Source organism: Haliaeetus albicilla, chromosome 10, assembly GCF_947461875.1.
Source record: "Haliaeetus albicilla chromosome 10, bHalAlb1.1, whole genome shotgun sequence".
NCBI classification, from domain to species: domain Eukaryota; kingdom Metazoa; phylum Chordata; class Aves; order Accipitriformes; family Accipitridae; genus Haliaeetus; species Haliaeetus albicilla.
Window position 1 is genome coordinate 34,183,584 of NC_091492.1, and position 26,975 is coordinate 34,210,558.

At 38.8% G+C, this 26,975-nt stretch overlaps 1 protein-coding gene across 2 annotated transcripts in view; it reads left to right on the forward strand.

Annotated features, from left to right (window-relative positions):
* ADGRD1 (adhesion G protein-coupled receptor D1) overlaps window positions 1-26,975 on the forward strand; it is a 159,207-nt gene that overhangs the window by 113,113 nt on the left and 19,119 nt on the right. For both annotated transcript variants that reach the window (XM_069794917.1, XM_069794918.1), the window contains 3 exons: window positions 6,400-6,466; window positions 7,443-7,509; window positions 15,300-15,391. In XM_069794917.1, coding sequence (XP_069651018.1) covers window positions 6,400-6,466; window positions 7,443-7,509; window positions 15,300-15,391 — 226 coding nt within the window. The remainder of the gene's footprint in view (window positions 1-6,399; window positions 6,467-7,442; window positions 7,510-15,299; window positions 15,392-26,975) is intronic.

Here is a 26,975-nt window from a genome sequence, read left to right on the forward strand (position 1 = left end):
TCTGTTTTGCTGAGATTTTAGTAGAGCTGTGTAAAATAGTTCCTTTGGGTTTTGGTTTGGTTTTTTTTTTTTTTTTCCCCTCCGAACCACTACTCAAAACAGGCTTAGTGGAGTAATTGATCTTTTTCATGCACATAGACCCAGAAGTAAGAGAACCTAGACAGGCTGAGGGTTGAAGGCATTGGAGATTTGTAGATTCTTCTAGCTTCAGTACTAAATGTAGAGAAACCTGCTGATGTTAGAGAGGTTTCTTGTGGATTTATTTAATCCAGAGCTCATGGAATACAAATCCAAGCAGATCAAACCAAAGAAAATGTTCTCATAAGCCCCTGAGAACTCTTTCTCCTTCAGAAATAATATGTAAAAAGCCACAACCGTTAATATAATAATTAAGAACTGGATTTTAATTCACTGGGGTATTTGCTTATAGCAGATGCTTTGATTAACTCAATTTACAATCAGTCATTAATTACCTTATGAAAATAAATTAATGATTTATATGTGCTGCAATGCACCTTTACCCTTTTTCTTCTGGCATTTTGTGTAAGGTTTGTTTATTGTAAAATAGCAGTGATCTACAAAGTGATTTAGAAGACACAAGGATAAACACAGCATCTGACTGTGATAGACTAGTACTAAATGTTGCATTTCGCCACATTTTATTGCAGTATGGTTGCTACCACTCAATTAGTAGTAATTAGCACAATGAGTACATAGCCTATTGGTAAATAACCCAATGGAATGTTAAATGTGGTTACTAAAAAGTCTCTTCAGTGGTATTTTGAGTAATGCTTTGGAGGATAATCCCTCAGGCCCAACAGTAGGTATTTGTCATCAAAATAGATGTACGTGGCAAAATACAGGAGGCACCAGCAGTAGAAGTTTCTATATCAGTTTTCTTGGCAAAGATTGTGTAAGAAATCTGGTGGCATGCTCTGTTTCTTAAATGTAGCAAAGGTACTGTTGGAGGCAAATAGTGGAAGACATCATCCATATAACAGTAATACGTTTCTCTGTGTAAACTTTTCAAAAGCCCTTTTTCGACAAATATTTTGATTTTGGAGAGCATGTTCCAATTATTATTCCTACAGTGTCTTGGAAAAAAAAAATGTTTTCTGAAATCCAGTAAATCTACCATGTTGCAGGGAAAGTAGCATGTATTGCTTTATTTTCTCCATATAGCTCAAAGTATTTACATTTGAATTAAATATTGAATTTCCTTAATCATATCTGACATCATGTCATTGCTGCAAGTGTGTCTAAACATTGCTGAAATAATTTAACTAGGCAACTGTATTCCAAATTGTTTATCTCTTGATAAGTATCAGGGCAACCATCATTCAGTCAACAGCATCGCAACTCACTGTCTGGTATGTAACTCTAATGCTCATTCAGTTGGTAATGGTGTTGCTGAATAATGATGTTTTTAGAGATAAAATCCACATTGTAGTGTTCACTGCTTCAATGCTTTAAAGGACAACCAGGTTTGTCAGTTCCCCATTTTCTCTTTTGTTACCATATTGGCACTGAATATGAATAGAAATGTTTAAGTAGAGATCAAGCGTCAGCACTGCCTTCAGCAGCAATGTGTGCTCATGTTCTATGGGGTACAGTTTGGGTTGTTCTTCATGAACTTGATGAAAGTACAATAGAGAGAAGTTATACATATTCCATAAAATTCCCACATCTAAATAGAAGTCTTGCAAGACTGGGGAAAGAGGCTAAAAGGGTTTTGTCCTAAAATTATTCTGTTTGGCTCTTAAAATGAGGGTAAGTTTGCTTTGAATGCAACTGTCAAAAGGAAGCCGAGCATTCTTGTGCCGTCCAGAGACCATAATAGATATTAATTTTTCAGTATCTAATAAAAAATGGCCATTTTTTTACACTTTGGCCTAGCTAATTATTATACTGACCAATGATGGTTGAAAGAATTTGAAGACAACAATGTCTCATCTCACGTTAGCCAGAACAGATAGTTAATTTCTTCATTTTTTTCTTTTAATTGAAGTGTGAATGCATTTGACTTTTGCAAACTCATAGTTCCTGGAATAATGACAAACCCCAGTCCTGAATTTAAAAACCCAGACCCACCATTCTTATTTAAGCAGAAACACTGGGCTAAGTACATGCGTAGAAGTTTGCAAAGTCTGTATTAATGACAAATCGAAACTTGAGGCAATGAGAGGAGATAGGGACAAGGAACTCTACACTGAGTATCACTGATCTCCTAACATCTATTGAGATTTCTGAGAGATAGTACTCCTGTAAAATGAATTCAACAGTAATCAGAGAGACAGGATACCAAATGTTCAGAGCTGATTGAAGATCCTGTGGATTATCTTTAGTCCCAAGGGTGCTAAAATTACCTCAAAGACTGCAGTTGTCAGAAATTCAAAAGAAGAGCAATCTGAGGAAGGTGATGATATCCTACCTTTAAAACTACCTTGAGACTGATTGGGGGACAAAAAATAGTTTGTTGCCGTGGTGATTCAGCATAACACAGATGATTGTAGCAAAACTTTTCCCATCTACCCATTTTTAGGAAACTGATGATACAGTCTGTGATACTGAAGATTTTGCTGTGGGACTTTGGCCTTAACGTGGTTTGCTCTTTCAGACAATCTCCTTTCCTTTAGAGACTACCTTAGAATGAAGATTTTGTTCTGAGCTGTCAAAAGACCTACATTTCCTTATTTGCTGTTTCTTGATGTAGTCCCAGACTTCTGCATAGATACAGTGTAATGCAGCAGAAGAAAAAGTAACTAATAGAAAATTAACTTCTACAAAACAAATGGGAAATATACTTTCCCCCCTCAAGTAAAGTTCATCTTTTCAGTATTGGAAGGAAATATACTTTCATTTGTGTCTAATGCTTCATCTTTCTCAATAGATGACATATTTAGCATTTTAGAATTAATGTCCTAAAATTGCTTTGAATTGTCTGCCACAGAGTTTCTATAGCCGGTCTGTTTTTTGCTATGTATAGAAGACACCGAAGCTTTCAAAATACAGCATACAGATTTACAAGCATTTTCCATTTTATTTATCATTAGTGCCTCAGAAACATAAAGCAAGTGGATTAGATGTGAAGTTTAATGCTGAATAAGAGGATGTAGCTGACATCCTTTGTAGGCTTTACCCTAGTGACTGTATTTGGGCTGTATTGAGGGAGAATTCTGTCTGAGCAAGGACTGTGTTATCGGGCTTCCTGTGCCAGGTATTGAGAGTTTATACCTGCTATGCAGGCTATATTTTGATGCCGAGTTTGGGAGGTAGCTTTAAATTAGCTGGCTTGGGGACCCAGAGAACTCGAGCTGCAGCAGCACAGGGCTCCATGTGGGTTGATTTACCCCGTTTGAATGTGATGCTGTATTGCTCTAGGACTACAGAGACATGGATGACACCAGTGCCATAGATCAGCTGCCAGAAAAGTGTGCTAGAACATTTTCATCTGATATTGTGCTCTGGAAGGCACAGCCTGTTGCATCGTAAATTTGGCTATTTGGAGTAGGGTTGGTGAGCATATTTGTAGCATCTACTATCTGAGAAAACATTCAGATACAGTAAAACCCCATAACCATATTTCTTTCATGGATGATAACCAGTGCCATCACAACATTAACATTACCTGTTATGGGTGTAGACTAAACTTCACAGCTCTTATGTGATTATTACTGACAGAAGATTAAGCAAACACACTTACTTTTGTGTATAATATGTAACGCATATGAATTCTTCAGTCCAGATCAAATCTTATGATCCCCATAGGCTACATGTATTTTTTTTCAACCTTTATGGAATTTATTGCATGGTTGTTTCTTAAAGAAAAAATACTCCAATTTTACTGTAACAAAACCTTGATTCTGCCTCCATTGCCCTTATCCATTTAATATCTTGTTAATGCAAAGAAAAGGCAAACACTGCACTGTAGGCTGCAGACCATTTTATTCTCACTGACTTAACAGCTCTTTTTATGCAGATGACTGCTCTACGCCTCATCTGCATAAGTTTTATTATCTTCCAAAGGAAGTCTGTATTTAATTTTCTTCTTCACTGCCATTTAAAATGGATAAAGAGTCATGCTAAATCCTTTGAATATCCGACATTTGACTTGGAAAAAAAAGGCAGACTGAAAGTATAAAGGAGCGTTAGTTGGGCACAGGTATTTTTGCTTCTGTGACAAAGTCCCTGCCGTGGGAAGACAACTTGCACCAGAAGACAAACAGTGCCAATCAACAATGTCTACTCAGCAACCCAAGATGTGATTGGGAACGTGTAGACTTACCTATGGGACCTTTAGTCCAGGTAGCTCACATATCCATGGCAGACCGAGTTTCAGCAGATAGGCTTACGTCTGTGCTTAATTGCTCTGTTGAATAGAATTATTTTTTATTTTGTTCAAATGTGTGGAGGAATTGCCTTTCTTAAATAGACAAATGTGACAGTAAACTCAAATCTTGCCTTTGCTTAGGTCTTGCACAAATATTACTTGCAAGGAGTTATTCCTGATTTGGACAAGCATGGGAGAGCAGAATCAAGTTTATGGGACATAAAACTCCATCCTGCAGATTGGATTTCAAAGTCTAAGACCTAAACAATGCCTGTAGATGCTGCTTCTGAACTACTGACTATCTTTCTTGTTTATATATACAAGGTGCTTCTAACCACAATCATTACAGAATGAAAATACTTCTTCCAAAAATCATAGTTCTGTTATTACAGGAAAATTTTACAGAATTTTATGGGGATGATATTGGTAAGATTAAGCAGAAATTGCTTGTCAGAGAATTTTGCAAAGCCTCATGCAGAAAACCTGAAGAATTTAAAAGCTATCATGTCTAATACTCTGTCTGGGACCTGGTTATTAAACTCCTTAAGATGATAAACCCCAAACCTTCACATTTTATTAAATCATACGAGAATTAACAGACAATAATTTAATATTTAAAGGGATGAGGGTTTACTATATTCAGAACTGTTGGCAAGAAAAACCTCGCTTCCTCTGCAGCTCCTGGCCTGGAAAGCAGTGTGAAAGTGGCACCACAGCGTATCGCAGTGCTGAGGGCCAGAGACACACAGCTCGCCCTGACAGCAGGACGTAATTGTCTGCCTTTGTATAATTCCTGTGTAATCCTGTAAAGCACTCCTCCACCTCCCAGGATGCAGCACACTGGAACTGTCAAAACCCATCTGGAAAGATAGTCTTATTTTAAACACAGAAATCTTGTAGAGCTATTACATATTTATGTTAAAATAAGTCTTGGTTGGGCATCTGAGTGGGATCTGAATTTGCCTCTGTCTCTTCATAACTGTCTCTTGCTGCTGTGTGTGATGCTCTGGATAAACCAATGTTGCCATTTCTGTCCTCTCACCTGCTAGTCATGCACCCCTCTGAGAAATGCAACTTTTGTTTTCGAGATTGTTTTGAATTCTTGAACAAGGTGCACTTACCTGGGGGGAAGGTGGTTAAAATAAGCCTGATACTGCTCCACAGGATATCACTGCTTGAATAGCAAGAGACAGAAATGACATAACCAAAAAACTGGCTGAAACAGGACTATGATTCTCAATGAAATTAGCACTAATTCAGTATGACTGTTAAACTAGTGCTTTATTGAAAAGTCATTTTGTTTGTCTGACATTAATTGATTAAAACATGTTGTATTACACAGCTGCAGGAGGATGTCAAGTTAGACTTAATTCTAAAATTACTCTGAGCTTGCGTGGTTTAACCCCAGCCAGCAACTAAACACCACGCAGCTGCTCACTCACTTCCCCCCCACCCAGTGGGATGGGGGAGAGAATTGGAAGAAAAAAAGTAAAGCTCATGGGCTGAGGTAAGAACAGTTAATGGAACAGAAAGGAAGAAACTAATAATGATAATAATAACAATAATAAAATGACAATACCAATGAAAGGATTGGAATGTACAAAACAAGTGATGCACAATGCAATTGCACTGACTGATGCCCAATTAGTTCCCAAGCAGCGATCGCCCCCCTGGCCAACTCCCCCCAGTTTATATACTGGGTGTGACACCACATGGTATGGAATACCCCTTTGGCCAGTTGGGGTCAGGTGTCCTGGCTGTGTCCCCTCCCGACTTCTTGTGCCCCTCCAGCCTTCTTGCTGGCTGGGCACGAGAAGCTGAAGAATCCTTGACTTAGTATAAACACTACTTAGCAACAACTGAAAACATCAGTGTGTTATCAACATTCTTCTCATACTGAACCCAAAACATAACACTATACCAGCTACTAGAAAGAAAATTAACTCTGTCCCAGCTGAAACCAGGACAGAGCTGTTCCATTGTCCACATGAAATTTAGCTGAACTTGCAGGCTTTACTTGAAGACATACTTTTGTTACTAATATTGCCACTGACTTTGCTTTTTTGCAGGCTGCCCACTGGTGATTTGTGTAATTTCTACAACATCATCCCTAGACAGCTATGGAGAAAGTGGCAAGTGAGTATGAAGATGTCTTCACTCCAGGTGCAATAAGGATGAAAAATCTGATGGGGAGAAAAATTCATAGATCTGTTACGAGGGCCATAGTTCTGCAAGATGCTGCTGAGGAGCAGGGGAGATAGCCTGCAAAAGCATGACTGTTGTATAGGCATATTCTTGGACCTAGAAGCCTCAGGTTTGCTTTTCACTGCTGAGATGATGCACAAAAAGCTCCAGAGATGTTTTGCCTGTTTTTCCCTTTTGCTGCAGAGGCATAAGGCCTCGTACAGTGAGCTCCCTGCTTACCTCATAACAAGATGACAATAATCTTTGATTAAAGATATTTAATCTTTTGAAGAAAACTGCCATTAGAATAGATATTGCTAAAATTTTTGAAAATTAAGTTCCTTTCTAATTTGGAAAAAGAAAAGCAAATTTATCTGAAAAAACACCATAGGATTCAATTCTACCATAAAGTAAGCGAGGGATTTGGAGCAAGGGCTATTTCTGTGTGTGTGGTAAACTGGTTTATATCGTCACTGCTGTAGGAAAGACGCGTGAAGCTGACAGCATGTTTCCCAGCTTCTTCCTCACCACCAGCCAGGCAAGGCAGGAAGGGCTTCAATTTGTCTCTTGCTACAATGACAGTGCTCACAGCACTGAAATGACTGCCTGTGATACAGGGTACAAGAACAACAAACAGCAAATAAAACATTTCCTTTCTTCCCTTCTTTCTGCCCCTATTGCTGTTTGAAGACATGCTGGGGCAGATAGCTGTCACCGACACTCTGCGAGATACAAATCAAAATGAGATCCTGCCTCAGATTCCCCGAGTGTGAAGGGAAAAGGAGCTTCTTATTGATGCTCTATCCTGTCTCTTGCTTTTAAAATTTATCTGTCTTTTTTCACCCTCTTTTAGTCTCTTTTAATTAAGAACATTGCTAATTAAATGTCCGTGTGTTTCATCTAAAATCATTCTGATTTTTCTCTGCAGCTGCTGGCTTTCGCTAGAGAATGGAGCAATCTGGGCTTTTGTGGCACCGGCGTTGTTTGTAATTCTGGTAGGTAAAACCACGGCTGCTGCTGTTTCTTGTTGCACGTCTGTGTCGGCCACACAGCAGGACTAGCTGAAGGGCTGATGTCAGTCCTTGTGCCAGGGCAGCGAAACACCAGAGATGAACGGTCCAGAATCACTTTGCTCCTCCTCTGATTTTTCTGTTGTTGTGTATTAGTTTATGCATATTAATTCTCACACTATTCATTTCACTATGCCAAGAAAAAAATACAACCTAAAATACTGGGACAGCCCTCTTCTGAAACAGCCCTGTTGGGGCCATTAATAACTGAGTGGAACCAAGTAATCTTTGGAGTTTTAGTAATTCTGAGATCCCCCAAAAGAACAAACTCTGCGGTTTGTGTTTCATATACACCAGTAAAAGTTTTGAGGCTGATTCCACCCCGCTGGTATTTTAAACATTTGCTTTTGCAAGTGCCCTCAGTGCAGATGATCATGCGCAGAGTTTGCAAGCAGTCAGCAGCGAGCAGCAATGGGTTAAAACAACGACATGAGCTGCCACGCTTTGGGCGAACTCTGGGGAAGGTAACAAGCTGCCTCCACGCCTGTCTTCCTTCAGCGATACGGAATTTGTGCTAGCCACTGCACAAATTATCTAGCCATTTGTGCTAGATACTGCATTCAGTGTCAGGTACAGCAGTTTGTGGGGCTGATCGAGGCAGGGCCGTTCGGACGAGTTTGCCGGGGTTCGGGTGGCTGCCGCAAAGACCTCTGCCAGCTACAATGAACATCGTCTTTCCAGGGGAGGGTGCAGGTTCATGGCTCTGATGCTGATACACAAATGCTCTACAGCAGTTTAATTATGCCCACACGTTAAATTACAGTGAGTTGTAGCATAATCACTATGATTACTTAAGGAGTCAGGGGTGTTTGCAGGGATTAAGTGGGAGATTATTCCTCTTCAGCACTGCTTCCAATACTTTAATCGATCAGGTTATCTATGATTTTTTCTGGGGGTTATAATGTCAGAGTGACAGTATGAACATGGAATAGACTCACTGGTTAGTGAAATCAGGTTGTCTTTAAAGCTTTACGTAGATTGTAAAGACGCGAGCCCAAATCTAGACCAGAGCCTGCCTGCTGTGGTGTTTAAGGAGGGTCAGGTAAAATAAGATCCTGACTACTTGTATGGAGGAACATCAAAAGAAGCCACTGACTGTACCTTGTAATTCCCTAAGAAAGCTAGGATTTCCATGGAAAGCACAAAGAAACTCCCCCAAATTTCATCACACAGAAAAACCCCACAGATCCTGCTCGGAAGCCAAAGGAAGGGAGGAAGGAGAACTATACATATAGAACTAGTGTTTACCATTGCATATCTCTATAACTATTTGGCAAGCAGAAGGTGGCTCCTTGGCTGACCTTTTCCATCACAGACAATTTTAGCCTGCGGCTGAGCGGACATCCTAACATTTGCCTGGGAGACAGAGAAATCAGCACCTCTTAGAGGCAGCCCAGCCCAGTCCAGCATCTTCCACCCAGGATACAGCCTCTGAAAAACTAGGCTCTAGAAACATATATTTAAACCCCAATGAAAATAGTTGCTATATTGATGTGACAGAAATTGTCTCATGTTAGCATTTTAATCAAATTATTAATGGCAAGACTGAAAAGTCGCTGTGCAGTAAGGGCAGAATTTCTTTTACCTAAGTGAAAGCATGTACCTGTAAATAAGAAATGTTGATCACTGGATTAGAGCTGGCTAAACAGCTCTGGCCTTTGTTCCAACGACTTTATTTCCTTCTTGGCCTGTACCTTGGACCTTCTGTATGTGAGTTTATATTCAAAGTTATGTAGATATCGAAGATTGAAGAGCAGTTCAAATAATCTAATATTCAAATGTCTCCTTCTCACATTAGCACTTGCTTTCTGGCCAGTGTTCAGCAGCAAAGGAGGAAATGAGATGCAACCAGTAAAATCAAATCTTTCCCAGCTGCTGTCCAAAGATGGTGTTAATCAAAACATGCCAGAGAGTTAAATGCTTACTCACCTGAGTGAGCATAGCTTTCAACAATTTGCATGCGTAGCTGCTTGCCACTGAAAGTAAGGGTTTAACTGTCTGGCTCTCACTTATGATATATAATATTTGTGTAGCTCAGGTTACATTCTTGCAAGGATACAAATATTTTGAGAAAGAGAAAGAGTGAGCTCACAAGGTTGATCCATGTAGAGCAATTTGTTAAATAGTCTAAGCCCAGCCCTGCCCAAAACAGCAGCAAGCTAGCTGACAAATTATTCTCTCTGGGCATTGAGTATGCCAGCTGAAAAATGTCTTAGTGCCTATAGGGAAATAACAAGGCTAAACACTATTTTGTGTGTACATGTGTGCCTGTGCTCTCTAAATAACGAATTAGCCACTAGTTGCAGGAACTAGTGTTTAGCTCTGAAAATACTTCTCAAAAAGCAGTTTTTGACTACTTCCATCTACAGTTCCTCTCTGCCAAGAAAAAGGCTTCGGCTGTGAAGAAAACAGGGAGACTGCTCTTTTCAACTCCTACTCCCTAGAGACTAGGCAAACACAGTCTACTTTTGTCCTGTCACAGCCTCACAGGCAACATAGACATCATGGAGCCTTAAAACAGAATGATATGGTGGGAGTGTGACTGGGAAAAAGTACTCACACATACTTTTCTCGGGAGTAATTCGCAGAACCTCCCAGCCCTGTATGGATTCCCATAACCAAAGTGCTCTTTCCTTGGAGTTTGAGTCAAGGGATGTGATGAAGAAAATAATTCCTTCTATGTGTAGGTCTTTTGGCTTCTACCTGCATCTTAAGGATTAAAGATCACTCTCCTCCGTCCCCCAAACCACCTCGCCCAAGCCTCTATAGCATCCTCTTAAGGCAGCTTCGCAAAAAAATTGTTGCAATTAATTTGAAAACCAAACTAATCTCAGCCAAAGTTGGCCTAGGACATGTTGGGAAAAAAACAACTTGACAAAGCACCTGAATTCTTGGAACAAGACATTAAAACTTCTGGCAGAATGTTTTGTTTGTTATCAACCATCTGCTGCCTTAGTGTGTTTCCATAGATATGGCAGAATTAAGGAAATTCTATGGAAAGCATCTATGTACGTGGAGCAGTGGGTGTGCTGCAGATAATCCATTGGGTGGGGGAGATATTGGGCCGCAGTGGCAAGTCCTTCCTATTGTTCTCCCTGTAAGTAGTTATTTTCCTGGTGTTTTTTACAAGTCTTTTGGATAAACAGCATTTTTATGAAGCTAAATGATTTTCATTAGCATATTGCTAAGAGTTCTGTGCTGTGGGGATGTCAGCTTTGTAACCAGTGTCTTCAGATGGGACTGCATGGAACTTGGGTCCCAGGCTGAGATTGCCATCACTGTCTTCAGTTGGTATTTGCTTATGAATATTCAATAATAAATTTCTCTCCCTTATACCTCCTGATCATACATGATTTATTAAGGTCTGTTGCCTCATGGTATTTATTCATACCTTTATGTACCAGTGCAGAATTAGGATATTTTCCATATGTTGAACAGTATCTTACTCTGCAGGTAGGCCCACTGATTGAAAAGTGACAATTTGTGTCCCTTCTTAGACATCATTCATCATGGGAAAAAGTGACAGAATTGGACCCATAGTGTTTAAAGGCCCTGAGACAACAGGATTCCACAGAGTCATTGAAATCAAGTACATACTTAAGCACTGTGGTGGATTAGGGCACAAATGAGCAGACCACAGCTGCTAAGCTTCTCATTTTTTCTTATTAGCACTCAGTTATGAGCACTATTACTATTTTAAAATTAAATCCTTCATTATTTTAAAATTAAATTTCTTCTTACTTAACCAACAGGAAAGCATGCAACATTTTTTGAACAAGGGGACGGATTGTAAGAAATTAAAAATTAAGGATTGATATTAGGAAAGAGTAGAAGTCAGGCATCTGTTACACTTTATATTTATTATTTATTTTCTTGTGTATTTCCTTTCCAACCTTGAAGTTTTGCTCTGATATTCAGCTCTGACTGCTGTGATACTACATGCATTAATACGAAGTCATGTGCAAAGAAGGCTAAAATAACTCAATTTAGTCTATTCCATCTGTAGTTGCTCTGGGATAGCTAAAAGTGGAATCAGGCTGTCCGAAATCATTCTCCCAAATTTTAACATGAATCTACTTTAATCGACTAGCTGTGTTTGGAAATGCGTAATACCCAGTAGTGATTTCTGATGCGCCCTAGCAATGGGATTCAATTGCAACAACTTGCAGTGTTGGTGTGCTACCACTGATGTCATGATAAGGATCAAATTAACTCACGCCACGAGAGAGTATGTTAAACCTCGGATTGGAAGAGTCGGTTATAAATCCCTGTACCATTGCCCAAAACTGAAGCAGAGCCTAAAATAGTTTGTGGTTTTAGAGGAAACTGGTCAATGGATTTAATTAAGGCAATATGTTTTATCCATTTCTTTTTTTTTTTTAGTTCCTCTGTGCTGCCAAGCCTTTTCTTGGCTAGGATGCAGCAAACCACATCAGAGGGTTTTACACGTGGGATTTCTGCCCTGTACTAAAGAAGAAACAAAAATCTCATGAGACTTGGAGGAAATCTAGGTGACACCCCTGCAAAAAAAACTAAGTGAGGGAAAGAATTTGTCTCACTGTATCTGGTCTGAGGAAATTTTTATGGGAAAAGATTTTGAAAGAGGTCCTTTTTAGTTATTTAACTCTCTTCCTGATCTGACAGTCTTTAGTGAGATGAAGTTGTCGCTAGAGCGAGCCAGAGCTCCCTGATGTCACTGGGATCTTTCCATGGGCTCTGGTGGGCTTTGGATCAAGCCTACAATAATGGGAACTGGCAGCTCCTGCTGATTTCGCAGAGAGTTGCGAGTGCCTGAGGTTGGACAAGCTGCCTTGAAAGGAGTCCTGTGAGTTAGGAAACAAGTGCTAATGTTATTAGCTGTGGGTTTTTTAGAAGTAGAGTGTGGCCAGTACCTGCAAGCAAAAATACTCTAAGTTCCTGTGTAATTTTAAGGCAAAATAACTGCAACGGTCAGGTAATTTTGTCTTTCAGAAAAGTATAAAATAGGACCTATATACAGTTCCCTTATCTAAATGTTTATTCTAGTTTGAACATTCTGATATAGGTTAAAGCACGATGAGTGTTTCATCAACTAAGCATTCTCCTATTCAGCTCACTGGCAAAGTGTTTACATCAGATGCCAAAAAAAATCACTGAAGGAACAATTCAGTGGCTGTATTTTTGTTTCCCATTATAAGGGCAGTGGAAATACCTCCATGCTTTAATTACTGAAACATTAACAAAGGAAGACATTTGTAGCTAATCTGTTTATTTAGGCTGGATGAGATTACACTAATTTCTCAAAATACCGAAGTAGAAATTTTAAAGTGGTTCAGGAAATTTAAATATAGAACTTCAGGACTTGAGTGTAATGGTTCGTTGCTAATTTTACAAGTACCTTGGTTTTTATCAGCAGTGAGATCACAGTGTTTCCTTCTCATCTTTTAAACATATTACTAATGCACCGTGGAAATGCACACTGTCTGCACGCGAGGAGAAGCTCAAGGCCTTTTTAAATTTCCACTTTAGACCATCCAACATACCTAGGAAATTAATTTCCAATTTTATTTCTTTTATACAAAGAAGTTAAAATTCAGCTAGAAATGCTGGATAGTTTGAGCTTTAGAAAACCACCTAATTTGTCTCCTTTGAGACTATCTTGCTTGTGCTGTTTTCATGACCGCATCTTAGGGTTCATGTCCAGTTTGAGTGAGAGCTTGCAAGATTCTCAGTATTCATTTGTTGGTGATTATTGTTCATAACTTTCATTGTCTGTTGTAATATGTAGGAAATTCAGAATTTGAAGAATGAGGTTTCATCTTTTTTTTTTTTTTTTTTATGTCATTGGATTTTGGGGGGGAGTATTTTAATATACGTTATTTAGGCATAATCTGCACATTTTTAAAAGTGCTGTGCAGAAAGCAAAATCTAGGTGTGTCTAAAAAGAATTAGGAATGGAAGAAAGCTTTAGGGTTAAGCACTTGTGAGGCTGGCAGGAGTGTGCTGTCTGCAGTCATCAGAAAAAGGGATCATGGAGCAACTATGGCAGGATGAACCTGAACTGTCAGTGAGACAGCCACGAGGAAGTGTCAAAAGGGGAGACTGGTATTTTGGATAAAAGACTAAAAAAGGCTACTGAAAGATAATGTGTCAGGAAAGAAGTTAAGGGTACAGAAAGGCATTGTCTGTGTAATTCCCATGAAAAACTGGAGTAATGATGATGATCATTTGGTGGACATGCAGCAGAAAATTGGAGAGTTTGGAGAAGAGAGAAAGAGAAGAGAAAGTGTAATTTGTTGATCTTCATTGTTTGCTGCTTCAGTCAATATGTATATTTAGCATATAAATGGGTTTCTCAAAAATGCTCGTTACCACCTCTAAGAATTTCTAAAAGTTATTTACAAAATATGATTTGGTGGGAACAGGGAAAATGATCCCAAGACCATTGAATTTCACCTGTTATTCGTCTCTGTAAAGCTGATTGAACAACAAGTACACTTGTAATTGAAAAGCTGTCAGATTCCACAGGGTATTCTTTGGACGGGCTAAAAAGCCGTGGCAGAAATGAACTGTAACAGCCATACTCCTACTTTACACTGGGTGATGGTCTGCCCTTGGAAATCTAAAATTAAAAGAGTGGTCAGAAGGTTTGAAAAATACCAAGGAAATAATTATCATCAAAGTAAAACATTCTTTAATTCACTCTCTCATCCTCAGAATTAGAATATTTATGTCAAAATAAAGTATGATTATTGAATTTTAACTGAGCAACAGCACTAATTTGAAGTCTTCTCTTTCTTCTTGTTCTGCAGTTCAGGATAGTTTTGTTCTGCCCTTGTACTTAACTTGATGCTAAATATCAGCTTTGTAGCTGATGTGTAACTTTGGACAGGAAGGGGGAAATGAGGGTTTCACCTTCACATTCTCTCCTCTTTCTTTTTTTTTTTTTTTTTTTTTTTCTCCTTTAAACCCAAGGTCTTTGCACAACAAGACAATCTTTGCCACATATCCTTTAAGTGATAAAGATTTCCTTCTTTTTTCACCTGTGACTTGAGAGCAAACTCTCTTTTGTTAAGACATTTTCAATGTTAGTCTTTTCAAGATTTCCTACTTTTCTGGTGGGAGTCCATTTCATTGATGTTTCTGCTGGGCTTGACATCAAAAAGAGCAGGGCTTTTGAAAAGCAGAGTTCAGGCTTAACATATTTTCCTCGTTGCTGTTTTAGAATAATCTTGTGCTTAAATTGCAAGCAGACTTTGGTGAGAAACAGGAATTGTACACTGTGAAGTCTGGCAGGAAAGGTGCTTTTTGAAGTCTGTGCAACATGCAAGCACAAAACCAAAGAGCACGCAGACACATGTCCCTGTTCACTGAAGTTCTTGTCTAATTTGTCAGCTGGTAGTAGATTATTACAGTATTTATTTGTACAGTAGGGATCCTGAGCACTTCTTTAGCTTTGAAGCAATGTATCAATCAAGCCTTATCTGAAACCGGCAAGGATTGTTCCTGAAGGAAAGAAAGCGCGAGCAAGAACTACCCACTGTGGGAAGAGGGAAATCCATTGACAGGGGTCAAACTATACCAGTACAAAATTGGAAATCTCTGTTGCTGAATAAATACAACACAGAAAGTTCCTATTTTCCGTTGTACTTGTACAATAAACTCCTAGGGCAGTCTGCACCTCTGACACAGTCAGTACTTACTTTTCTGACCAAGTCTTGTTCCTTCTCTTTCAGGTCAATATTGGTATTCTCATTGCTGTCACAAGAGTTATCTCAAGAATCAGTGCAGACAACTATAAGGTCCACGGAGATGCCAATGCCTTCAAGTAAGTTTTTCTCATCCAAATTATATTATAACAAGTTAATAATATCACACTAGCAACATCGTATCATAGAGATATATATCATGGACTTCTCCCAGAACACTGATATCATTCCTCTTTAATAAAAAGCAAATAATGGTAAAGGTAGCATATCATTCTCTTGAATGCAGCCAGTTAACCTATATTTTATGAAAGCCAAATGCTGCACAGGATGAAACCTGCAGCTCAGCATGAACTAAAGTGTTTTCCTACTTATTACAGTCTCCAGCATTTGCTGATTCATGATTTTCCCTTCTATTAATGGAGACTTTCCTCTTCCTGCTATATTCAAAGATACATCTCACAGAGCATCGTTAATCTGTACTGGGGTATTGCAACTATTCTGCTCCTTCAGAGGATAAACCTTGTTTCTAGCTCCAGTTCAGCATAATATTTAGGCATGTGCTTATCTTTAAGACTCTCTTGATACTGCAAAGCACACAGACTTATGTCGGATTTAAATTTGTGCTTAAATTCAAGCGGGTCTTTATATCAAGAAGCCTTGAGACTCTTGGGATGGTGGCCTCTCTAAGACTGTGTCTTCTTTAAAATGCTGTGCCAGCAAGGCTAGAGGGGAAATGTAAGGTAGACACGTCACTACATCTGAATACACAAGGACAAATTCTGATTTCTAAAATCTATAGGAATACATATGGGTAGCTAAGAAGATAATTTAATATACTGAGTTTAAAATAAGATGCTGAATATTCCATTTTGTATTTCCTAAAATGCTTTAGTCCAAATGTAAAAAGGACACTGTGTACAACTCAAGGAATATGAAACTTAGGTAGAAGAAAAACGTGATGATGGTTTGTGTTTAATGTTTCTGAGTCACAGGCTATTGTATGATAAGGATTTGGTGTCACTGCTCTGAAATGGTATTATAAAGAATAATTTTTATGCTTGGATTACTCATGTAATTTTTAAAATGCTATTAAGTTTTAAATATTGGTGACAGTCACCTAATTGAAGTTAGTTTAGTTATCGTATACTTATCCAACAGGAAAAGAAAAACCAGTAAATAAGTCTACACAAAAATCTATAAGACAATTACATTGTAGTGAAATGAAAAGACTGGGAATTAAAATAACTGTTTCAGGTTTGGCTGTGTCCCTGTGACCATCAGAAATACAAAGGAAATACAGAACATTAGGAAGCAAATAACTGTATATTGTCAATACCAATTTGTATACGCTATTAGAATTATGAAGGCAAAGGAACAACCTCCATAAGTAGAAGAGGAGCTACACAGATTGCTCTATGTACTTAGATATTTCCTTACTTCTATTACAAAGAATTGATTCAATACACACTGTACCCTGCACACTGATATAAATTAATTTTGTAAAAGAAAACTATGTGTGTGTATGTAAGTAAAACAATTTATGAATCGTTGGTCTAGGAATAAAGTGAAATCCATTTAATCAGGATTTTATGTTCTTAGTTCAAATATTATCAGCTGTAGATTTGGAATGGTGGAGCTCTGTACTGAAAATGTGACTTCTCCAGACACCCTGGCTAAGAGATGCTCCATCTGCCAAGTAATTTTTACAACACAGTTTTAGGATTTGACCTAACAAAAGTGATGGTGGTGGAAAAAAATGATAATCAATGGGAAGATATATCTGGAAGCATTCAATTGTTAAATTATTGGTTAAGCAGAAATATGCTCTGATAGAACAGCTTTCCTCACAGAACTAAATTAATTCAATAAAATGTAATTGAAGGTAAATAGAACATACAGAATAGATCTTTTTCTGTAGATACCATTGCAGAAATGGGTCCTCAGAAGAAATTTGAAATGAGAAGGGCATAAATAGCTGTCCAAGTCAGATCTTAGAGAGTATTTATACCCTGATTCAACATAGTGGTGAGACATGATGCAATAGAGTTTCATGTAGGGAGGATGTCATGGAGAAAGTAGCTGGTCTGTTGGAAAAAAGAGAAATATAAGGCCTTTGTAACACTGGGTTTCATTTTCTTGCCTTATTCCTTATCCTGTCCTTAGTATTTCTTATACAGTTAAGAAATTTATATGTCCAGTGTGAAATCTTTCTGTCCATGTTACTGTTTTCCAAAAAAAAGAAGAGAACAAGTAAAAGAGAGTTCTGTTCTGACAGCTGCATGGGAAGTGTTTATCATAGTGAAAAAAACATGCCCCCAACCACTAAAGGATCCTAGGTGTTGATTAGAGGTTGTTAACATGTGAGAGGGGATAAGCACAGCAAAACAAATCAGTAACAGAGAGCCCAGAGAAATCAGAAAAATGCAGTAAGCTCTGTAGTTTCTGCCAAGTCACTGTCAGCAAGTACTACAAGGTAGGTTTTGAATCAACAAGTTCAATTGGCTTAAGAAGGAATCACTGACGACTGCAAAATGCTTTGCGTAATATGAGCCTTAAAAGGAGGGCCTGTCAGGCATCCCTCTGAATAGTGCAGTGCATTTGATATTAGCTATGGGGGAAACTGCAATCTGTTAGAAAGAATTTATCAAGCGCTGCTTAGAAACACAGCTGAATTAAAATGGCACAACTTGATTTTGGTGAGACAAGAAAGCACTTTGTCACCATGTTGCAGTTGTTTGCTGCAGTGAAGTGGTACATAAGGCAGAAGCGGGTTTTTTAGGGCTGCGTTCATGGTTTCAGAAAGCCAAAGACAGAAAATAAGAACTGCAGTGCAAGGAGCCGTGGAGGGCAAGCCTGCTCAATCCAATAAACTTGAGAGGGGAAAAAAAGAGGGATTTCAGTGCTGTCTTTTCAAGCTGGAATGAAATTTGAGTGGAAAGCACAATGAGAAACAGTAAGTTGCTGTCTGCAACAATTTGGATGACAGCACGTAAAGAGCAGGGTTTCGAAGTTTGCAAGTGATAATGAACTGAAAGGCAGAGGAAAAGTGGCTGGAGAAGGACAAAAGTGCCTGTGGCAGAAGCGTGAGGGACGTTCCAGCGCCAGCTTGCCTTTCCTTGGTAACTCAGGCCAATATTTATATCTGCCTTTAAGCACCTGACTGAGGCCTCACACTTGCAGCTGTTGATGAGTTCAAATACAGACAGCCGTTGTAGTCTGAACATCCCAGCCTACAGGTTTTACAAAACAGGCTGGTCATCAGGCTTGCCTCTTGCCAGGCTTTGCTGCCAAAGGAAAGGTTTAATCTCGCTGACAAGGACTTACTTCCATTTCTGCTGGCAGCCTGGATGGGACGCCACCAGGCCTGGGTTCACCTCCCCTAACTTTAGAGCTCAGAAAAGCTGACACCACCTCCACCTGGACTCCTGATCCATGGAGAAATGGGTGCTTCGACCATGCAGTTGATCTTGTCTGTTAAGGGTTCATCTCACTTGCCTTAAAAGTTCTGATCTCTCCTCAGTAACCGCGAGGGTAGCCTCGACTGCCCAGCTGGTACTCAGATACCATCTCTGTGCATGTCTCAACCCAGGTGTGATAACTCACTCTCCTAGGCATCAACCCATAACTGAGCAGAGATTACCTTAGGAAATTGTCAGAACAAAGTTGCAGTTATGAGCCATGATGATATCAGTTAGAGAGGATATTTATTGTTAAAGAAGTGCTAGTACTGGAGCGTATTTAGTTTCCCTAAAGATTAAGTTACTTGGCAATGCAAGCGGGTATTACCAACAAGGTTTGTTTCCCTTGGCAACAGACAGCAGTAAACTGATGTAGTTATTTAGAGTTGTTCCTGATTTTCCATAGGCAACAGGTCCTCTCAAATGCTGACTCAAATGCGAGTACAGAGTATGTATCAGGGTGAGCCAGTGCTCTGAAGGCAGCGTCCACTGAACTTCATGTTTAAAGGCCAAAATAGAATAGAAAGTTGTGAACAAAATTCCTTTTTTATCATAATAGTAATTAATTATTCATCTTCCCCATTCACATTTCGCCCAGTATAAAGTGCAGTACATTATGGGCTGATTGACTTCTTCGGGTTCATATACTGCTTGTCACAATAAAGATAACAGACAGCATGTTGCTGAACATTTTATTCTAGTTTCAGACATACTGGTGTGGATGTGTCTGTTTGTTAGTTTGTTTAAAGTAAATAATAATAGCATCCCTAACATAAAAGATAGGATAAACTGAAGCAGCAGCATAAAAGGGTATGTTTATATGATACATAAACTGCAAAATACCCAATAATTTAAGGCAAGATGACTATAATTAATTAATCAGTATATGATCAGAGATGCTAATGAATGCATAATAGATTCCTGTGACAGTCTGAACAGTAAGTATTTGGTCACTGTAGGAATTTTTGTGTGTGTGTGAAAATGGTCACTTTTTTAGCGTCTGGAACTTTAATTCTGTGAGAGCAGTTTACTGTTAAAAGCTGAGCAAAGAATTATTATCAGCCCCTATTTACTACTTGAATTTACTTAAGACATGCTTTTTGTATTGTTTTCTGAAGCATATTGAACACATGTATAGAATATGAGCTGTTTCACTCTAGTTGTGATTGATTATATTTGAAGCTTTTATTAGGCGATTAGCTATTGACAATCAACAAAATAATTTTGTGTAATAATTCACATGGTGCTTTCTGAGAATGTTTTGCATCCAGGGAACAGGTTTTCCACCAAAAAGCTAATTTGAATGTTTTCGTTTATAGAATGCTGAATCAAATACCTTGAAACATTTAAATGCATACATACAACATTTGTTTGCATTATCCATTCTTGACTGGGCCCTCTTTTAGGGAAATAATTAATCATATGTTTGAGTTTAAGCATATGAGTAGTCTCTCTAAGCTTAATGCAATTAAAGCAGATTAGTTTAATGGAATTGCTCATGTGCTTGAAAAAGCACATGATTACATTTCTGAGTTATGGACAATTTGAACTCTTTTTCTTACTTATTTCTGCTGCATGTAAAGTCTTAACTCCACTCAGTGCATTTATTAACTCTTATTAGGACCTAAATAGCTTTTTTCTTGCTGCTCTACCCCTTCAAAGTCTGACTGCTGTGTTTACTTGGGAAGTTACTTCTCTGTTACAGTGAGAAAAGATATTTAATGTGAGTGTTTTAGAAATGAGCACATTTCATTACCCATGGGGAGAACTCTTCCCTGATTAAGTCTGTCACAGGTAGTCCTTTGATTACATGAGTTACGTGGCTCCTGGATTACAAGGGTTAAAGTTTACTACAATTTTCAAAGAACTTAGTTTTGCACTAACACTAATATTAATCGTAGTAGAGGAAGAAATGCAAAGCATGTCTCTGTTGCAGGAGTAGTAGTTTTAGTCTAGAAACAAAGGTACCATATTTAGCCATACCACTGCGCTTTCCCATCTAGTTCACTTTTGCATTGCATTGTCCAGAAGAGACAGTTTCATTAACTTTTCTTGAATAAATTGCCAAGTCCAAATCTTATTGAATACTTTCTCACTCTTGCTCTGAAGTGGTCCAATGAGTTGGAAAAAATCTCTATCTTTTTGATAAAGTGTACACTTCAGAAGCTGGTGAACCAGAAGTGATAGCTATCATAATCATCCACGGAGAAAGCAATTACGACAAAATTAGAAATATTTCTTAGCTTTTTACCCCATTCTTTCTTTCATTTTACTCATTTCCTTCATCCCTCACAGCTCAGTGTTCACTCAGTAAAATAATAAAACAGCCTCTTAGTTTTCCATTGAGTGTAGGAAAAACATTTTTTCTGTTTAGTTAAATTAATGACTGAAAATTGGAACAAATGACAGTAGCTGCAGTGCATGGGAGCAAAACAGGGCTTCAAGGGAAGCTCAGCAGGGCAAGTAAGTCATGTAAGGTTTTGTGTTAGTTCATTCCGCATTTTTTAATATAGCATAAAGCACTTTGCATAAAACTGAAAACAGTATGTAGGTTTAATGCAAACCCATTCCTTACTTTGGTTATTTGAAAAAAAAAAAAAAAAAAAAAAAAAGCTGTACAGAAAGATATTCCATTTGACAGATAGGAATACAAGAGGGTTGTTCTCCAACAGGTCATGATGCTGCAGACATCTGTATGGTTTAACCGTATAATTGACCATTCCAAAGCACTTTGTAAAGCCATCCATTATATTCCTGCAGCACATCGAATGCACTGTGACAAATTGCTCATCTGTTTAATCAATGATCTGTTCCATGCCATGACTCTGCATCAGTATTTTACTTTGTTTATAAACACACCGCCTGCCTTTCAGCCCAGTCACCTTTTGTCTTGGATATCAATCCTCCGAGTTAGTGCTGATAGCTTTGGTGATTTTAACGTCAAGCATTGTTCTGCAAGATACTGTGTATTTGTTGCATTTTGTTCTTGTGATTCCATTCCTGTTTGATGTCATTTGGTGTCCAAACCCTTCTCTTTCTAAGTATTATTTGCTGCTGTTCATTTTCACAAAGCGTACTTGTCAATCGTGGCACTTGAAGCTCTTGTGGGAGATCTCCTGCCAAATGAGATACCCTAATCTTCCTCCATAACTAAATTCCACCCCTTTGTGATACCATTAGAGAATTTCTTTTTTTTTTAATTCCCCTTCCAAGAGGTGTGAGGAGCTAGTTACAGTCTGCAAACTCTTCTGAACGTCTACGGGGATTCAAAATCCATAGCACTAGATAATCCTTTCTGTGCCTTTCTTGGTGGCAGATGCTGCAGTGCAACACTCTGAGAAATGGAGCCCCTGCTTTTGTGTGCTCTGTTGGAAAAGAAAAGATCTTCTCCCATTTGCTGAAGGAGAGCCATCAGTTAGAGCAGCATGGCAGGCCAAATCTGCTTTCAGCAATTCCTTTTCTTGACAATTTCTAATTGTGTGTAAGGAATCATGTTCATTGAACATGGCTTCAAACAGCATGAGTGATGTACCTCATGGAAACTCTTGGAAGGAGGAGAGTTGACTGGCAATAAAGGAAATAATTAAAATGAAAGTATTAAGCAATGACAATTAGTGAGCTGAAGTGCTACTGCCAATGATAATGTCTTCAACCTAATTAAATTGTTGGCTCATTGAATATGACAAATACAAATGCAGTTTGGGTATCTCGTTATTGGGTATCTCTATAGACTCAGAGTTTTAGACTAAAAATACATGGGTTTGAATGTTGCCAAAGAGAGTATTAATGAGGAAGTGCTAATCTTTTAGGAACCATAATGACAGTAATGGCAGTGCTTTCTTTATCACAGATTGTAAGAGTCATAGCACTGGAGAAAGGTTTCAGGCCACGTTGTGATTTTTCAGGTGCATTTCAGGCACGTTTTGGGAGGAGTAATAAAAGCTTAAAAGTATGTAAAACATAGCTGCAGAGAGGAAGCTAGTCTGCAAAACCACAGAAAAAGGGACAAATAATAATAAACTGATGAAAAAATCAAATATCTTTAAGCTTCCAATAGTGGGAGGGGAGTTGCAAAGCAACAGAGTTGATCACCTGGAGAGCTGCTGAGCTTTTGGTTTTGAGCTGTTTTCAGAAGTGGTTGCACCAATGTCTGTCAAGGCTAATTCTGGTGCCAGGAGCCACAACTGATCCTGTCTCATGGCTAAGCTGGACAAGATGACATTGTGAGCCTTTCCACAGCTTAGTTTTTTCTTGGTTTTCTCCTTCTAAGCCAAAATTGTCCTTTGTGGGAATTATTTTCCATCTGTCATTTCTCCTTAAACAGGATTTGCTGCTCAAGGGTGATCAGGGCCTTTTGATTGTGGGCTCCAAAGGAACAAGCAGTTCTGATACTCATGTGCCTATTTCTTGTGTTGGGAAGAGCAGTAAGACACAACATACAGGTACAAAATATACCAGGAAAACTTGATATGTAAGAGCTGCTGGATTTTCTGAGTATAAAGATATAATACTTTTCATTAGAGGAGCTTAAGCATGTTTGGGTTTGTATCTGAATATCAGGATAGAATGAGGTTTATTAAAACTTGGGTATTAAATCCCCATGATGAAACCTTGCTGCGAGCACAACACAGTCTGCAATGGAAGGGAAGGTTATGAGAGAAGGGGCCATACCAAGCCACCCTTCAGCTATTTCTCATCTTCAACGGCTAGAAACCTATGCTGTGCTTATTGATCTATGGTTGAATCAATTTCTTGATTCCACCTTATCAGTCCCTGATAGACACTAAGAGCAGTCGCCGCAGGTGAAAGCTGTTCTCTGCGGGAGCTTGAGGGTGCAATACATTGACACGGGGCCTTCTTAAGTCACATCAGGATTTATACAGCATTTAATGAGAACAAAATTCTCTGCTGGCCCCATGCCTAAGGTTGGATCGCTCCAGATGAGTCTTTTGTGGTCTACAAGGTGCCAGCATACACAGGAGTCGGGTCAAAGATGCTGTTAGCGATATGATATTGTGATATATGGGAATAATGCAGGTGTGGTCTCGCCTCCCTCTCCACCCCCGCCAAAGTTGTCTAACTAAAGCATGTCCTCTTTACTTTAGAATTATAACAACAGATAGTTTCAGGTTTTGAAAATCTACAGTGAAAAACAGCTTTGGAGTTCACATTCTTTTGTTTTAAAAATGTCCTGGTTGCTTTTAGGCTTCAATCTTTTAATATCTGATTTTAAGCCATGAAAATACTGGTAGGAGGAAGACAATATTATGAGTCATAGCTTTACGCCTGGTACCAGAGTAACAATTAAATGCTGGTTGTTCATCATGAAATGGTACAGTTCACTGGGAACAGCAATAACTTCAAGAGTTTGCTTGAACTGCTGCATTTACATCCTTGGTCCAATTTATAATCCTAGAACTCTATGTCAGCTTTATGCAGAATAATAAGACAAATATTATAGTTATGCCAGCACATAAAGTAAATGCTTATTTAAACATGCACCTTGTGCAGAGCTCTAGGCAACCTTGTAAATCACTACCCAGTCTGACACAGCTCTTAGCTAAGTGTGATTTACATATTTTCCCGACAACGCTCTCTCAAAATAAAATTAAATAAATGAAAAATATGGGTAATTGCAATAAAGAAAAGGTCCTATTTTAGAATCAAAAGTCCTTTTAAACTTTTAGATACTATCTTCAGGTAAGTAATAAAATGTCATTACCTATAGATATGTTACATGTGTTTTGGAAGTAGAAATTGGAAATTATTCCCAATTCTTTTCATTTGAAAAAGATGTGAGGCAGAAACATATATTTTAGTGAAAGAAACTGAATAAAAAGCACTTTTCTTTTGGAACAACATTAGAAATAATCAAAAAAGCAGTTAAGTCAGATGATAATTGAAAGCATGAGGATGTCAGGGATAGTGAGATTTTCGAAGTGAGTTGCTGTCATCACCCATGAAGAGCCATGTTCTTTAGCTCTGCTGTGTGTATTATCCCCAGTCCGTCTCACGTAGCCTGTCCAGCCACCCTTCCAAGTTACTTGCCTTATTTTAATAAAGATATTCAAAAACTAGGGAATATCCAAATACAGTAACAGAACAGAGAAGCCTTGGGTGTTCTCATGTGAGTAGAGATGGTAACGATTCGGATGACTTGTTCAAAAAAGTAAGCAGCAATAAGACAGCAATAAATATGTATGGAACCGCATAAAGGAGCTTGTCATGAGCTATTGTCTGAGCCTGCTGTACAGAACAAGAGAATCAGCAAATCCTCAGCTCAGAAATTAAAAAAATAATTGACCACAGAGTCTATTTTTCATTTTCATAATGTACATGGAACCACAACCGTCCCCAATGCTGCAGCATCTTACTAAAGCAAAGGGCTTGAGATGGTTCCAAAAAGCCAAAAGAGCCCCAGATACAAGTGCTGGTGTTGGGGCAGCTCCCCAGCAGGCATCTGCCTCCAAGGCCAGCCCGCACCCCATGAGACAGCTGGCTGGCAGCCTGCAAACCTCCTGCTTCTGGAGACCTCTCCAATATTGCAAAGGAGTGAGGGGGAAAAGAGGAGGGGACCGGAGCCTGGCACGACAGAGCCTGGATGCTGTAAGGAGGTTAGCAGGGAAGGACGCAGATTTTTCCATATTTTCCATTTGCAAGCAGGTCCTTGGGAGAAGGCAGGAATCAAACCAGTTAGCAAAACATTTTGGTTTTGACAAATTAGAAAACGGGTTTTTTTTAACTTTTCTAACTGGGCTTTTCTGCAAGTAATACAGCATCAGCTATGACATTAACTTTGATAAACACAATAAAAACCGTATGTTGCCTGGCTTCTTTAATGCCAGCTTAATAAGAAATCAGGTTCCTCACATTACAGCATTGCATAGCTGAATGCTTTTCTGCAGTTTGTGTTATCCTCCAAAGCAGCAGTCACTAGCAGTTTTTAGAAACCAGACAGCAAGGCAGCGTGATTGTAGTTGTACTTCAGCAATTCTTTTTTTTCCCTTATGTACATTTGAGACAGGCGATCAAGCAAGTATATGGCTATTTATTTGCCACTACTGCAGTTAAAGCTCGTATGAACCATTACACAGAAAATTACTTTTCTTTCTCAGTTTATATGCCTGACCTTGATAGCTTTGCTGTTCAGTGGTACCGTTGCCATGGAGATGGGAGAATGATCTTTCTGTTGATATCATTGCATAATTAAGGGTCACTGAGACTGGTTAGGTCAAGAGATCATTTTCAGAGTTCAGCTCCTCAGGGGATGAATGTTATTCCACAGAAATTTTGTGCATGGGTATATGTGATTGTTACTTTGTCATCCTAAATTAAACCAGGAGCCCCACTGACTTTAAGCTAAGAGCCAGAAATATTTGCCAAAACTACAGATTTCCAATAAACCTCTGTGAGGCTGCTTTTTCTGGGTGTTCCCAGGCATACAGAACTACCAAGCTATGAAGTTCATTGCCACTTGTCAGCTGAACAGTGGAAACTGGCTGTGTAATTGCTCTTGACCATCTTGAATTGTGTGTAAAACACAATCACTTATACTGGTAAAAGCCTCTGGGGATGGAAATTTGAGTCTCTCCAGGGTGTAGCTAGCTCAGAATTTTTTTTCCTAATGGCTTCTCTTAAAAAGCTTGACATTTCTACAAGGGCAGTTTAAGAAAGGACAAATAGCAGCCTGTCCTTCTCCACCGCACATAGACAACAGTTTCTTTCTTCCCCTGCAAACTTTATACTGAAAACCTGTACCATTTTTGACAGGCCATGTTTTCTAGATTACCAATCATTTTTGTTGCTTGCCTCCAGAGTCTTTCCAGAGAACTACACTTTTCTTGAAATCTGATACCCAAACTCCAAAATGACGCTCCAGTTCAGACATCACCAGCATGGCGCACAAAGTAGGGGCTACTTCATATTTTTAATATATGATATTCCTGGTTTGACATCCCAGAGTAAGGAAAAAAAAAATTGTAGTGGGGTTACATCACTGGCTGCATGTTTATGTCTTAAAAAACCAGTTTCATAAACTGTATTTCATTATTATTATCATTAATTAAATAAACCGAGCTCCATGTTAACACTTAATCCTGTGCTTTGGACAACTCTTGAGATGTTTAGGGAAAAAAAAGGCCCCATCACATTAGCCTCCTGGACTGGCAAGCCAAAAGAGACGTACGCTGCCATACTGTTTCTGCTTCCTTTGCCTTTATTTTTACACAGAGATTTTTGAAATGTC